The sequence below is a fragment of the Oncorhynchus gorbuscha genome, linkage group LG21 (genome assembly GCF_021184085.1).
Source record: "Oncorhynchus gorbuscha isolate QuinsamMale2020 ecotype Even-year linkage group LG21, OgorEven_v1.0, whole genome shotgun sequence".
NCBI classification, from domain to species: Eukaryota; Metazoa; Chordata; class Actinopteri; order Salmoniformes; family Salmonidae; genus Oncorhynchus; species Oncorhynchus gorbuscha.
Window position 1 is genome coordinate 10,520,774 of NC_060193.1, and position 15,920 is coordinate 10,536,693.

General features: G+C 41.1%; 1 protein-coding gene across 1 annotated transcript; it reads right to left on the bottom strand.

Annotated features, from left to right (window-relative positions):
- Window positions 1–290: 290 nt before the first annotated feature.
- LOC124008802 (prefoldin subunit 3-like) lies at window positions 291–11,771 on the bottom strand. Its single transcript, XM_046320368.1, has 6 exons — window positions 11,617–11,771; window positions 11,093–11,217; window positions 4,283–4,349; window positions 3,943–4,041; window positions 3,574–3,712; window positions 291–688 (listed from the first exon to the last, which is right to left on the bottom strand). Exons 1-6 carry the CDS (start codon window positions 11,695–11,697, stop codon window positions 612–614), a joined length of 588 nt encoding a protein of 195 aa, XP_046176324.1. The 5' UTR covers window positions 11,698–11,771; the 3' UTR covers window positions 291–611.
- Window positions 11,772–15,920: the final 4,149 nt, after the last annotated feature.

Below are 15,920 nucleotides of genomic sequence, written 5' to 3' on the forward strand. Positions count from 1 at the left end.
TCCCAAATGGAATCCTACTCCCTATACAGTGCACTGCAGTGGAGGCTGCTGAGGGAGGACGGCTCATAATAATGTCTGGAATGGAGTGTTTCTGCTCCAGCCATGGCCACGAGCCCTCCCTCCCGAATAATTAAGATGCCACCAACCTCCTGTGGTGCACTGCTTTGGACCCAGAGCCCTATGGGCCCTGTTTAAATGTAGTGCACTACTCTATGGGCCCTGGTTAAATGTAGTGCACCACCCTATGGGCCCTGGTTAAATGTAGTGCACCACCCTATGGGCCCTGATTAAATGTAGTGCACTACCTATGGGCCCTGGTTAAATGTAGTGCACCACCCTATGGGCCCTGGTTAAATGTAGTGCACTACCCTATGGGCCCTGGTTAAATGTAGTGCACTACCCTATGGGCCCTGGTTAAATGTAGTGCACTACCCTATGGGCCCTGGTTAAATGTAGTGCACTACCCTATGGGCCCTGGTTAAATGTAGTGCACCAAATATGGAATAGGGTGCCATTTAAGTCACAAACATGTTGTAGAGACTAGAGATGTGAACATGGAGTTGGGGCGGGTTACTGGGGGGGGGTATTTATTGTGGGAGGGTCCCCCTCTCTCAAGACTTCTTGACTGATTTAAGGAGGTTGTCCTTGCTCCTCCTCTTAACGTCAAAGTTGTAGACTCGTGCCATGTCTGAGGGAGGCGATAGGTTAAGGATGACACACTTCTCAGTTTGACATTTTTTGTCTAGTATTTTCAGAAGCACTGTAAACACTGTCATTACCAGTCTATCAAAACAACAGCACTTACCAACAGTTTAAACAAGATCCAATTGTCAACACGAACTATGTAACTCAGTTTCAAAATGTTATTTTCTCCTGGTTCATGTCGACTGAACACAACCCAACTTTCCCTGCTTTTTACACAACCATCTGCCACACCTGCACCAGTAACTCTGCCCTGCCAGACCATAAACTGCCTCAAGTTGTAAAACCACAAGACAAGGCAGCACCCAAAGACCAGTGTAACCATCCCTGACACACAGAGAACATTGTATCACAGCTTTCTTCACTCAGGGTATCTGTAGGTTCCATCAGGTTGAATTTAAGACTTTTTAATGCCACTTGAAATGCAATTTAATTCCAATTAGGGTCTGCGTGCGCCCACAAACATGCTAATATTCAACTTTTGTTGGTTAATCATCTTGAAATGCCATTGACAGAGCTTTAGTATAGGAAGTAGAATTGACTACTGAGATGGTATTCAAATAACTCATCATCAAGGCAGGATTTCATGACTGAAGATATTTTCATGTGCACTGCAACCTAATCCAGTGATCGTCATAATCGTCTACCCGAAGTTTTAAGACTATTGTCGTTATATTTGTGTGTTAAAATAGGTCAATATTTTTTTTGTTAAATATAGATGAATTTGTGTGAAATCTTTATGTGCACTAATATATTTGGTGCTAATTCACCAGCTGGGTAAGTGGAAACTCAACACTATGAGCTAGATCACTCCCTATAAATCTAATTTTCACTGGAAGTAGCCAGGTTTTAATCTAACAGTAAAGTAATTATTTGTGTCCTAAATAAAGATGCTGATGTCATAGGCTAATACCCAATGAGGCCGAGGCTCATTTCACGCTCTCCATGTCAATATCTCTGTTGTAAAATACACAGCTGAGAAATGTAAAATAAAATATATATATATATATATATATACTTGCATAAAGCAAAGAACATCTTCTCTTCAACTGTAAAGCTAAGAACATCTTCTCTTCAACTGTGGCAACTATTACCAGGGCCTAAAACCCTTGGTTTTTAAACCAGCCACTGTGGCAGGTAGGTTTTTTTAAACCAGCCAAGCGGTTGTTGTTGTTGTTGTTGCCACAATTACACAAAGAAACACAGAACAGATGAGCTTAGTAATGTTGTGGTGGTTAGAGCGTTGGGCCAGTAAAACATATTACCAGTAAGATCTAATTTAATTATCTGTGACCTGAGTATTTTAACAAAAATAAGTGACAAAAAAAGAAAGTTAAATTGCCCCTTTGCGGTTACCGTGGTAACAGGGCCACTGATTAATCACCATGCCTGTGAGAATGTCACTACTAGAGGCCAGATGTCTCTTTTGCTAGCAGTAGGAGCAAACTGAAACGTTGAAAAGCAACCTAGCTTGTGAACAAAACAAATGTAAATAGCCAAGAAACACGAGTCTCACTTTTGTAGACTTTAGAGTAAATTAGAACAACTTATGTATGTGTCCATTGCTTCTTAAAGAAAAACTCAATCTTTCAGCCCCCAGGCAGTGTTAATGCGTAAGGTGGGAAAGCTTGCACTTGTCCCCATTTATTAAAACGCTTACACTGTAGGGCCCGGCGTGTTACCACCTGAATTATTCATTCTTACACACTAATGCCAAAATCTACCTACAGGAGAGCAGTGTGAAAGGCAGAAAAAAAAAGTGTCTTGATCATTTTCATTATCCCAGAAAAACAGGGACACATTGATTAGAGGAATTATGAAGATACTCGTTAAGTGATTTTGTTAAACCGTAAAGTGCAGTAAGCTAACTAATCAAGCTAAAAACAATGTTTCGAATCGGCTATCTATTTTGTAGCCTAACTTGCTCGCTGTGCCCTCTCGGCTGGCCATAGCCGTCAGACTTGCAGTGGCACACAGAGAGACACAGTCGTAGGCTACATGTGGAACTCTTAGCATCTTGAAAATGCGCCTCAGTAAGAATAGGCTATAATTTAATGTTTTTATTTTATTTCGCCGGCTGCATAACATAGCAGAAACACCATAGTCATCTCTGGCTGCATTTTTTAAGACCGTTGACAACTGAATTTAAGACAATTTAAGGCCTTTAATTTAGATAAATTAATTTAAGACTAAGGACCCGCGGACACCCTGTCACTGCCCATTAACCCACGCCGCCTACGGGCCCGTTAACCCACGCCGCCTACGGGCCCGTTAACCCACGCCGCCTACGGACCCATTAACCCACGCCGCCTACGGACCCATTAACCCACGCCGCCTACGGACCCATTAACCCACGCCGGCTACGGACCCATTAACCCACGCCGCCTACGGACCCATTAACCCACGCCGCCTACGGACCCATTAACCCACGCCGCCTACGGACCCATTAACCCACGCCGCCTACGGACCCATTAACCCACGCAGGCTACGGACCCATTAACCCACGCTGCCTACGGACCCATTAACCCACACCGCCTAGGCCTATATGCTTGCTTCAGGATACAGTTCACATCTCTACTAAATTCAGAGTTTCCCCAACTCTCTTGACGGACCACCAGACACATATTTGTTCTACCCCTGCACTGGTAGAACTTTTGGAACTTCAGAACACTTTTGGCAGCATCACATACCCCTGCACTGGTAGAACTTTTGGAACTTCAGAACACGTTTGGCAGCATCACATACCCCTGCACTGGTAGAACTTTTGGAACTTCAGAACACTTTTGGCAGCATCACATACTTCTCCAGACTCCAATCCTGTTCACCCATAGTCCCTGGGCTGAGTGGGCCTATATTTCGGCGTAAGGATACTGACTTCGGTGGTGGTGAACTGGTCTCTGAGGAAGTCCAGGTCTTCCTCCAGGGAGTCTAGGTTGCGTGATGCGGTCGCTAGGTTCTTCTCCAGAAGAGACTGGGCCTCGTCGATGTCATACTCCAACATCACATTAGCCTGGGTGAGGGGATAGAGGGAAGAAAGGGAGGTTAGAGTATGGAATGGTAGTATATTGTAGTTTTTACTATTGCTTGCTTAATGGTTCCTTCCTAGGAGAAACTGGGAATTTTCCCTAACAAGGCTCCTTCTAGCCTTCATTTAAGAGGGGTGGGAGGTGGGTCAGTCCAAAGAACATCACTTTGGATATACATGCACAGGCTGAGGAGGATCAATCCCAAAGTACTCACCCCTAGCCACAGGCACACTTTGTCGGTGGGCGGAACTGACGCCTTGCAGTAAACGTTGTCAGCCAATAGGAAGTGTGTCTCCATCGGGTCTGTGGTTTCCTATTGGACGAGAGGAGCGGGACACAGGGTGAAACCCAATACTCTACCGTGGTTTCCTGGCCTCAGTCCCTCCCCCTCTGAAGGCTCTGGATAAGCAGCATAGTTTCCACCATATTGTTTACAGGTCTGGAAACATTGAACAGTTTGGGCCAAGGAGGAGGAGGAGGGAGAAAACTGGGACGGGCTGGCAAGGTCTGAGGACAAGAAAAAGTAAGTAAACCCCACATATTTGTTTGTTTACCTTCTTCTTCTGCATGTGTCGTAGGATTTCTAGAGTCTGCTTGATCTGTGGGATCTGGCTTTTCAACCTGAGGATCGCAGCGAGAAACACCACAGAAGAAGAATTAGAATCATTGTATTACATCTCAGCGTTTCCTTTAGCCGCTAATTGATCAAATAAATGGAGAAAAAAAACAGATAAATAAAACTGTAGCCTGGCCGGGGATGCATATCATAGGCTGCATCCCGATTTCATGCGTCAGTACCATTCCCTCACTCCTTGCATGTTGCTGCGAGAGAGTGTGCGCGCACGAGCGCGCACGAGAGAGAAGCCTTGGGCTACTGTTAACCGAAGGAGGCTGCATTTTTTTTATTTTAGTAAAATGAAAGTTAGAGATGCCTATAGTCGGTGTTTCAGATGTAGGAATTGATGCCTAATTTATGACATTTTCAGCTTCCAGGAATTGTGACCAGATCCGTGCGACATGGGGCCGTGCATTATCATGCTGAAACATGATGGCGGCGGATGAATGGCTCGTCAATGAGCCTCAGGATCCCGTCACAGTATCGCTGTGCATTCAAATTGCCAACAATAAAATGCAATTGTGTTTGTTGTCCGTAGCTTATGCCTGCCCATACCATAACCCCACAGCCAACATGGTGCACTCTGGTCACAATGTTGACTTCAGCAAACCGCTCGTCCACAAGACACCATACACATGGTCTGTGATTGTGAGGCCGGTTGGACGTACGGCCAAATTCCCTAAAACGATGTTGTAGGCGGCTTATGGTAGAGAAATTAACATTAAATTCTCTGGCAACAGCTCTGGTGGACATTCCTGCAGTCAGCATGCCACTCAAAACTTGACACATCTGTGGCATTGTGTGAGAAAACTGCACATTTTAGTGGCCTTATATTGTCCACCAGCACAAGGTGTAATGTGTAATGATCATGCTGTTTAATCAGCTTCTTGATAAATAAAGCAGATGAAGGAAACTAAACAATGAAATAATGTAGACTACACCAACTGAAGGTAACTAACAGTACATTGACAGTGGAATGTGTTGTTATTAGGCCTACTGACAGTCTATCCTGATAGTAGCTAATATTTAACATGTTAAAAATAGGAAACAAAGTCGGCGTATTCTAGAATTAAGAAATTAAGTGAAAATACCGTACAATTTAAAATCTGCATAATGGAACAGGAACTGGATTTCATAAACATTACTTTGGGAAAGTTGATGTGCTTCAGTTTTGCTGCCATATGACTGGTTTCACATTTGTCTCTAGCGATTAGAAGGTAATATATATATATTTTTTAATATTTATTATTTAACTGGGCAAGTCAATTCTTATTTACAATGACGGCCTAGGAACAGTGGGTTAACTGCCTTGTTCAGGGGCAGAACGACATTTTTACCTTGTCAGCTCAGGGATTCGATCTAGCAACCTTTCGGTTACTGGCCCAACGCTCTAACCACTAGGCCCCTGAGATCTAAAAATAAGTGTCATTTATATTTACAATCCCCGTATTCAAACAGCTTACTCATTTACCTAGTTCTTTTCCATTTGTAAATGACAGTGCCTGGAGAATGTTATTTCTATCGGGAAAAATAAAGTATATACCTAATTAATTCAATCTCCACCCCAAAGGAATAGTATATACCTAATTAATTCAATCTCCACCCCAAAGGAATAGTATATACCTAATTAATTCAATCTCCACCCCAAAGGAATAGTGGGTGAAAAGCATGCTATTCTTATGTTCAAGATTTTAATATGCATAGAGGGGGAAAAAGGGAATTTACGTTCCATTTATAAGGCGCTTATCTCCGGTCAGAATTCCCCCAGAAGGGGAAGCCTACAGGGGGAATGTCCTCTGTATAGACAAGTGTTAATATTGTAGTGGACAAAGATGAGAAGAGCGTTGGTATGGCTACTGTGCAACTTCCTTTTTAGGTAGGATGCCATTTTGGATTTTTCTCTCTCATTTATAATAATCTGTTTCATCATCATTGTAGGCGTATTTATTTATCTAAACATGTTTTGCTTCATCCTGTTGAGACATCTGTTGGCTTAAATGAAGTTTGATCTGTGTTTTTAAATTGTGTGCTCCGTATTTAGTTTAACATAGGCCTGTTGTAAAAAAAAATATATATATATCATTAGCTTATTGCTGTCATTTGTATGGGTATGGTAGGCACTAGTCTTTCTTGGTTAATGCTGCAATATAGCCTGTTCAAAACTTAGTGTGAAGGTTTACACCAGTTCGCAAGCGTTTAGTTTTGTTCTGTTGAGTCATTTTCTTTGGCCAAATACAGTTTCAACTGTAATGGATTTGTCGCAATATATATCCTGCTCGTATTTTCCCTATAAACAATGGCTCGACAAACTTTTGATATTACCTTAATAAAATTTAGGTGTGGTTATTAGCCTATTATACTGCCTGATATGAAGGCAGTGCGCACCAGTGCTCCAACCTACTCTGACCGTTGAACTTGAGGAAGAATGTTTTAGGCCTGCCAGAGTTACTCCTATAATCTAACAATATAATGCTTCTTTATTTAAAAAAATTAAAGATCGAAAATTAACAAATTCGCCTCATTCCTGTACACCTACACCTGTATGTCTGACAAGGATAAAGAAATAATGTTGGTATCGTAGCATGCCACCAGCATATTTCTCTCTCTCTGGGGCCTAAGCTGGCCTTCCTTTATATTTATGTAATAGCATACAGTGGAGACCAACGCCTGAAGGCCTATATTACGGTGTTGGCACATATTACTAGCCACTTTAAACAATGCTACCTAATATAATGTTCCCTACATTATTCATCTCATATGTATACGTATATACTGTACTCTATATCATCTACTGCATCCTTATGTAACATGTATCACTAGCCACTTTAACTATGCCACTTTGTTTACATACTCATCTCATATGTACATACTGTACTCGATACCATCTACTGTATCTTGCCTATGCTGCTCTGTACCATCACTCATTCATATACCTGTATGTACATATTCTTTATCCCCTTACACTGTGTATAAGACAGTAGTTTTGGAATTGTTAGTTAGATTACTTGTTGGTTATTACTGCATTGTCGGAACTAGAAGCACAAGCATTTCGCTACACTCGCATTAACATCTGCTAACCATGTGTATGTGACAAATAAAATTTGATTTGATTTGAACGCCTGAAGGCCTATGGATGCAATACCCTAATGCATTTAGTGCTCAAATCGCTGACAGCTGAACCGTGTGGAGGACGATTGTTGTTTTAGGAAACAATAGGCTATAAAGTTGTCCATATGATACACATGGAAACACAAGGAATAGTGTTTTTGTAATAGGCTGTTAAGGACCCGTAAATGTGGCTAATTTGGCAAATATCCCGCGTTTATTGATGCTGCTGGCTGGGTGGAAGCCCAAATGGGTTACGCACCCAATGTATATGGGTGACCAGTAAAGTTCTCAAAATGTCCGCTAAATTTAAATATTTTTTCCGTTAAATTCCCATGTACCGAATGACAAATACTAGTTAAATAGGTTTCCATTACATTCAACTCTACTGATGGGTTTGTCACAAAAAAAAAATATTGCGCTATATAGCAGATGTGCCCAATCTGATCTTGTACTGATAGATAGGCGTAGTGCACAGTTCTGACTGGTGGCCGACCTGACAGTTCCCCTTCCCTCCCTTACTAGCTCGTTATGAAATATGCAAGTGTTTGTCTTCTCGGAAGTACAGCAACTAATCAGTCTCCTACGTTCCAAAAACAATGAATATTATTAAGGAGTTTACATTTTGACACTCAGAAATGGGAGTCGACGTGTAACGAATCGAGGAATCTATTTGGAGTCGACTCTCTCCACCACTACGTTATCATCGTTAACAGTTGGGAAAATGGCAGAGAAGGGCATGCGACAGCAGCGAAGGCCTGTACACAAACTCGACCAGAGGTTGCTAAAACAGCTATCGACCATGCACCTGAACTCACCCGATTGTCCAAGCTGAGCTTATAGAAACGTACCACCTCTATCTGATCCACCGCCTGAACGTTAATCACACCAACGAGATCTAGGATCCAAATTCACAGCGTGTCTGCCTTGATGTTCATAGAACTCCACGGACTCTTGCACAGTGGAACCCAGAATGATATGGGAAAAGGGGATACCTAGTCAGTTGTACAACTGAATACATTCAACTGAAATGGGTCTTCCGCATTTAACCCAACCCCTCTGAATCAAATGGAACCACAGAGGGGTGCGGGTGGGGGCATATGTACCACCGAGGGGTGCGGGTGGCATATGTACCACAGAGGGGTGCGGGGGCATATGTACCACAGAGGGGTGCGGGGGCATATGTACCACTGAGGGGTGCGGGGGCATATGTACCACCGAGGGGTGCGGGTGGCATATGTACCACAGAGGGGTGCGGGGGCATATGTACCACAGAGGGTGCGGGGGCAGGGCATATGTACCACCGAGGGGTGCGCGGGGGATATGTACCACAGAGGGGTGCGAGGGCACATGTACCACCAAGGGGTGCGGGTGGGGGGCATAAGTACCACCAAGGGGTGCGGGTGGGGGGCATATGTACCACAGGGGGGTGTGTGTGGGGGGGCATATGAACCACAGAGGGGTGGGGGGCATGTGAGACCAGTTGGTTACGGTGTTGTTCTTTCAGCACCATGATATGAACAGCGCTCAAGTCATCAAGACCTGTTACCTACAACTCATAGTCTTCCTCTTCACTTACTATTGGTTAATCAATGTCTCCCGATATCACAACGATTTGTTAGTATTTTACAGGACCAAATGTAATAGCATATAGGTCTACTGTAGCATGGTATGACTATAATATGTTACACCAAAAAACACCTCAGTCATTTCTTATACGAAGCTGAATAGTACCTTTTTTCTTTTCATGTGGCCAAAACCCAACAGTGTGATCCACTAGGCAGGAGATATGCTTTGACTGAAACAAAATACAAGAAAAGCTACTAGTTTGTTAAGACCGTCCGCTCTGATTCACTGACAAATCAGCACTTCAAGAAGACCTGCATATTCCTATCAAACTGATTGAGATCAATCAAATGGTTGGCAAGCAGTTTGATGATTTCACCGGTAAAAATGTGATACAAAATTTCAAAAAATAGGCTACGGGTAAATTTGTGTTTGAGGGTATTAAAAAAAAAAAGTAATTTTCTTAAGACACTGTGTGGTGTCTCAGACGTTGCAATAGGAGGATGCATTTTATGCATAGGCCTACTCTACAATGACATTGAATAGACTACATCTGTCTGTAAAAACTTTGAGAAATGATGGTCTCTTTTTTTTTTGCATTCCCTCACCTAAAAAAACAACAGCAAATAGCACTGCCTGAATGGCAATACTTTTGAGAAGTTAAATAAGAAGGAATTGCAAACTTTGTGTGGTAGAATTGAGGTACACTAATGCTAGCACAGGTGCAAAGCCCAACCAACTGAAGGAACATACGTGAAACCTAAACCGTTACCGGCAGTAGAGCATTGTGAATTCATGTGGAATGTCATGAATTTCTCTTATCGCTTTAATGTTAAACTATTATTTATTTATTTTTATGGAAGTTTACACGTTAAGAGAATGTTTCCATTTGTCACCTTCCTAATATAGGTGCACTTCACTAGGTAGCGGCCCTGCTACACTCTAGCCATCGAGGAATTGCTTCCTTTGAAAATCAATTAAAGTCGCTACACTGCCCGTGTTGTGCTCGCGTTGCATCACGTTCAATGACAGCGTCCAAGCGCAAGAATCGCAGAGGATCAATTCTCGATAAATGATGCGCGCCTTTATTCAATCTTGCGAATTTAAAGAATGAGAAGTGGTCTCGACTGTACACCACTCGTTATTTTATTAAGATTAATGTAGTCAAGAAGCTACTCCTAGCTAGCAGATACTTGACTCAGGGGTCACGTTAGAGTTCAGAAAATCTGCCTTTTCATAACGCTGACCATCACAAAATCGCGTTTTAAACCATTTCACCTGCATTTTATATTGAAAGTCATTAGTGTTTTTTTTTTGCTTCAATAGAGTGATCACGAATGTGCAACTATAGTTTTCCTTCACATAAAATATATTAGCTTAACACATTCAGCAGAAAATAGCTTCATTTTCATCAAAAGAAATAAGTGCAACGTCAGGCACAAGTAAATGAGTTTACACTGAAAAAGCAAGGTAATTTTGCAAAACCAATGCCTGGCCATCATATATCTAATGTTTCTCATGGAAAGAATGTAGCCAGGTACATTTCTTCATGTTTTGCTTGAGGCTAATCTTGCATTTTACTAGAGAAAAGTAGGCTACACCAAGAAAATAAACCAGAGAAAGGTAGCTTCTGTCAGAGAGCTGTCTGCTGATGCCCATTTGTGAATTGTCATCTAAGTGGAGAAGGGCAACTATAAAGCACAAAGTTAGTCTGATGCCGAGGAGAACTTACAACAAGAATTGTAGATAGGCATTTACAAAACCCAGAAAGATATTTCTTATGCATTCAACAACAAATATTCTGCGTGTACACATAATTCTGCATTAACGCGACCACTGTGACTGTTCACAATGGAAACAAAAGTAACCCATGAGGATAATTTAGTACAAAACCACTAGCAACAATTTAAGGAGTACTCCTTGTTGGCCGTCATTGTAAATAAGAATGTGTTCTTAACTGACTTGCCTAGTTAAATAAAAGGTTCATATATATATAATATATATATATATATAAAATCCAGAGCAATTTACAGTAATGAGTGCATACATTCTCATCTGTTTTGGTACTGGGGCCTACCTTTGTTTCTTCTGCGCCAAGTTGAGCTCCATATACTTGTATTTCTGGTACTGTTCATCCAGTTTCCGCAGAACGGCGTCTGCGGTGTCGTTGCCCGGCTGCTTCATAAACGACTCGACATCCTCCTACAACGGTTAATAACGTTAGCTAACATTAACGTTATAGCAGACGAGTCATACTCACACACTAAACCTATGATACAAGGTAGTTAACGTTTAGATAACTGTTTAATTGCATTTGGATGACAAAGAGAACATTTGGATAGGTAGCCAGGTCGGCTAATGGGCTTTTGTCGGGCGTTATTTCCCTAAAAGGATGTAAAATGAACATAGCACCACTTTGCTAGATAACGTTAGCTACCTAGCATTAGCTTAGTTAGCATGTGTGACAGGCTAGCAGAGAGGCTGGATATTAAGGGCGAATATTATTATTATTTTTTTTTTTTGAGAGAGAAACTTATTGCACAAAGTAACGTTATAGGCGACAACACATAGTGTGTGTTATATACTTCATATTTTACCCACCACAAATATTGCTTCGGGAATTCCGAGATGCTTTTTGCTTGTCGCCTGTACGGCATTGCTGCTGTCTATGGTCGTTGCCATCTTGGAAAAGACTCTCTACTCTCTCGTTGCGTTGAAGTTGGGCGTGGCGTTCCTACTGAAGAGCTGCCCATCAGAGAAGGACGAGTAAAAAAGCGAGACACCCCACGTGCTGTTCTTTCTCTGGTTCAATGGAAGTCAATGATTTAAGTAGACCAGACCCAGGCAGCTATTGCCACCTTGGGCGTTAAAAGTAGACCGGAACTGGCATTTTTTTTTATAAAGTAAATTGCGAAAGTGAGCCATCTTTATTTATCGACTATCTTTTGGTGCCGGTCTTGAATGCTTGAGTTTGCGCTTGTGAAGTGGCTTACTTCTTTTCCTTATGTCCTCGATCACTAGGCTGACATGGTTAAATAAATATATTGGAAGACCATGTACATTTACTTTGTAGTAGGCTAGTGTAACAGTAAAATCTACTTTGCAAGGCTTGGGAACTGTCTAACAACCTGTTTGAATATGAATACCAGGGAAAACACAAAAATACTTTAAAAGATGATTGTTTTAGAATGTGTTATCCATAATTTATACAGTTTCCATTTCACATCAATTATGGATACCTCATTGTTATTCTTTAACATAACTCACACAGAACAACAGACAGAGAACCAAACATGGTTTTGCCCACAGTGTGTGATGATGATAGCCCTACACATGGGTTCTAGGAGTTTCACATTTATTCAAGGATTTAGAATCATTTCTCACTTGGAAAATATATATTTGTATCTCTATTTTACCAGGTTAGTCTCATTAAAAGGTTAAAAATAAAATATAATAATCATAAATTACATATTTTAGTTTTTCAGGGTTGAGTATTTTATTTCTTGCATTTCCACCCCTGCCTACTACTAAGGACTTGATAACTATCTGATGACCTAGCAACAAATAACAGTCTGCCCAACTTGGAACCAGGACATCATAAAAACACTGTGTAAAGACAATAAAACGATCCATCCACCACCACACCTTTATTGAGTGCCATGAAACCATACAGCAAATGTCTGCTGAGAAGTTGAGATTACTACTTGTAAGCTTATCCACCAAGACACATTTCAACAGAGCTTATCTACCAAGATGCATTTCAACAGAGCTTATCCACCAAGATGCATTTCAACAGAGCTTATCCACCAAGATGCATTTCAACATAGCTTATCCACCAAGATGCATTTCAACAGAGCTTATCCACCAAGATGCATTTCAACAGAGCTTATCCGCCTAGATGCATATCAACAGAGCTTATCCGCCAAGATGCATTTCAACAGAGCTGGAAAAAGGAAATGACCAAAAGGTATTGATGTCCATTTTATTTTTATGTTTAGCATCCTAAAAAAACAACATATAACTTGATAATTTGACAGAAGACATTATAATGACCAAAAGGTATTGGATGTTTAGGAATTTGACAGAAGACATTATAAGGGGATGGGAATCTTTTTCTTATCTAGGACATTTTTTCATGATCTTTTTAAGCGTACAGAACATATATAATTACTGTTTTCACAGATATAGACACTGGTATGGGGCTGGAGATATGAGGTTTAAACAATTGTCACTGTATTGATCAATTTATCAATTTGTTCACAGGAACAGAAGCTAATAACAACATTCAGTTGAAATAAGTCTGTCACATATTGAACAATCCAAAAGAAGCATTCCTTACTAAAGGTCGACCGATTATGATTTTTTCAACAATGATTTATTTTATTTTATTTGTAATAATGACAATTACAACAACACTGAATGAACACTTATTTTAACTTAATATAATACATCAATACAAATCAACTTAGCCTCAAATAAATCATGAAACATGTTCAATTTGGTTTAAATAATGCAAAAACAAAGTGTTTGAGAAGAAAGTAAAGTGCAATATGTGCCATGTAAGAAAGCTAACGTTTAAGTTACTTGCTCAGAACATGAGAACATATGAAAGCTGATGGTTCCTTTTAACATGAGTCTTCAATATTCCAAGGTAAGAGGTTTTAGGTTGTAGTTAATATAGTATTTATATGACTATTTCTCTCTATACCATTTGTATTCCATATACCTTTGACTATTGGATGTTCTTATAGGCACTTTAGTATTGCCAGTGTAACAGTATAGCTTCCATCCCTCTCCTCGCTGCTACCTGGGCTCGAACCAGGAACACATCGACAACAGCCACCCCCGAAGCAGCGTTACCCATGCAGAGCAAGGGGAACAACTACTCCAAGTCTCAGAGTGAGTAACGTTTGAAACGCTATTAGGGCGCGCTAACTAGCTAGCCATTTCTCATCGGTTACACCAGCCTAATCTCGGGAGATTATAGGCTTGAAGTCATAAACAGCTCAATGCTTGAAGCACAGCGAAGAGATGCTGGCAAAACGCACAAAAGTGCTGTTTGAATGAATGCTTACAAGCCTGCTGCTGCCTACCACCGCTCAGTCAGACTGCTCTATAAAATATCAAATCATAGACCTAATTATAACATAATAACACACAGAAATACGACCCTTTGATTATTAATATGGTCGAATCTGGACACTATCATTTCGAAAACAAAACGTTAAACAAAATTATAGAATATACCCTGACTCTGCGTGCAATGAACGCAAGAGAAGTGTCACAATTTCACCTGGAAAATATTGCCTGCTAACCTGGATTTCTTTTAGCTAAATATGCAGCTTTAAAAATATATACTTCTGTGTATTGATTTTAAGAAAGGCATTGATCTTTAAGGTTAGGTACACGTTGGAGCAACGACAGTCCTTTTTCCACAAATGCGCACCGCATCGATTATATGCAACGAAGGACACGCTAGTTAAACTAGTAATATCATCAACCATGTGTAGTTAACTAGTGATTATGATTGATTGTTTTTTATGAGATAAGTTTAATGCTAGCTAACAACTTACCTTGGCTTACTGCATTCACGTAACAGGCAGGCTCCTTGTGGAGTGCAACAAGAGGCAGGTGGTTAGAGGTGTTGGACTAGTTAACTAAGGTTGCAAGATTGAATCCTCAAGCTGACAATGTAAAAATCTGTCGTTCTGCCCCCGAACAGGCAGTTAACCCACTGTTCCTAGGCCGTCGTTGAAAATAAGAACATGTTCTTAACTGAATTGCCTAGTTAAATAAAGGTGTAAAACAATTAATAAATCACGATTTCCGATTGTTATGAAAACTTGAAATCAGCCCTAATTAATCGGCCATTCCGATTAATCGGTCGACCTCTATTCCTTACCCCAGGACAGTTAAATCCAGGAAAATAAAGAAGAACGAGAAGTCTGTGTCTGGCTGCATAGATCTGATTTTTTCCCACGGGACAAACAAACAGGCTTACGTTCCGGACGCTTTCACTGCCAGAGAGGTAACAACCATGACTTGGAAGGCAGCTGGAATCTTTGTTTTCCTACTCCTTATTACAAAATCATCCTCAACATCTCTTCCTATCAGTATGTCAGCATATTTGAATGACACTGTTACACTCGCCTTCTCTGGGTCATGCAATGGTCATATCATTGAATGGATGTATCGCCAGAAGACTGCATCAGAAGAAATTAGGCCTACCACATTGGTTGCTAAACTTGATCAATGGCCTTTGGTATTCACACTTGGAGTGGGCTTTGAGAACAGGGTTAAACGCAGGGATGGAAACCTCTGTCTCAACATCACCTCTGTTGTATTTAATGACAACGGATGGTTTGAGTGTCACTGTGGTAAGACTCATGAAGATGTGGAAATAGTCCCCATTGTTGTGTGCCAACCCGCTCATGTTGGATCTAATTTTCAACTCAACTGCAATGGCTTAACCGAAAAAACATACTCCTAACAGTGAGGTACTCGTCTATTGGAAAAGAGATGAAGAGAATGTTTTGTCTGTCAAGGGACATCATTTGACTCATGACCTTGGGTTTGAGAACAGGGTGTCGGTGTCCAAAGATGCTTACCGACAGGGAAACCTTTCCATCACCCTATCTTAAGCCTGTCAGATCAGGGGACCTACCACTGCTTCTTTGGCTCTAAAGAGCGGGGAACACCAGATGCTGTCACTCTCATTGTTCAAGAATAGTGCTGGTCAACAACATTGAAATTGGTGCTTATAATTGCAGGAGGGTTTGTAATACTCTTAGCAGGGTTTGCTATTGTTAATCATGTAGACAGAGCGAGATTTGTACGTTTTCTGAGATTTCCCTATGGTCGTCGCAACCAGTAAGTGGAATCATCACACTCAGTGCCTTCTCGAT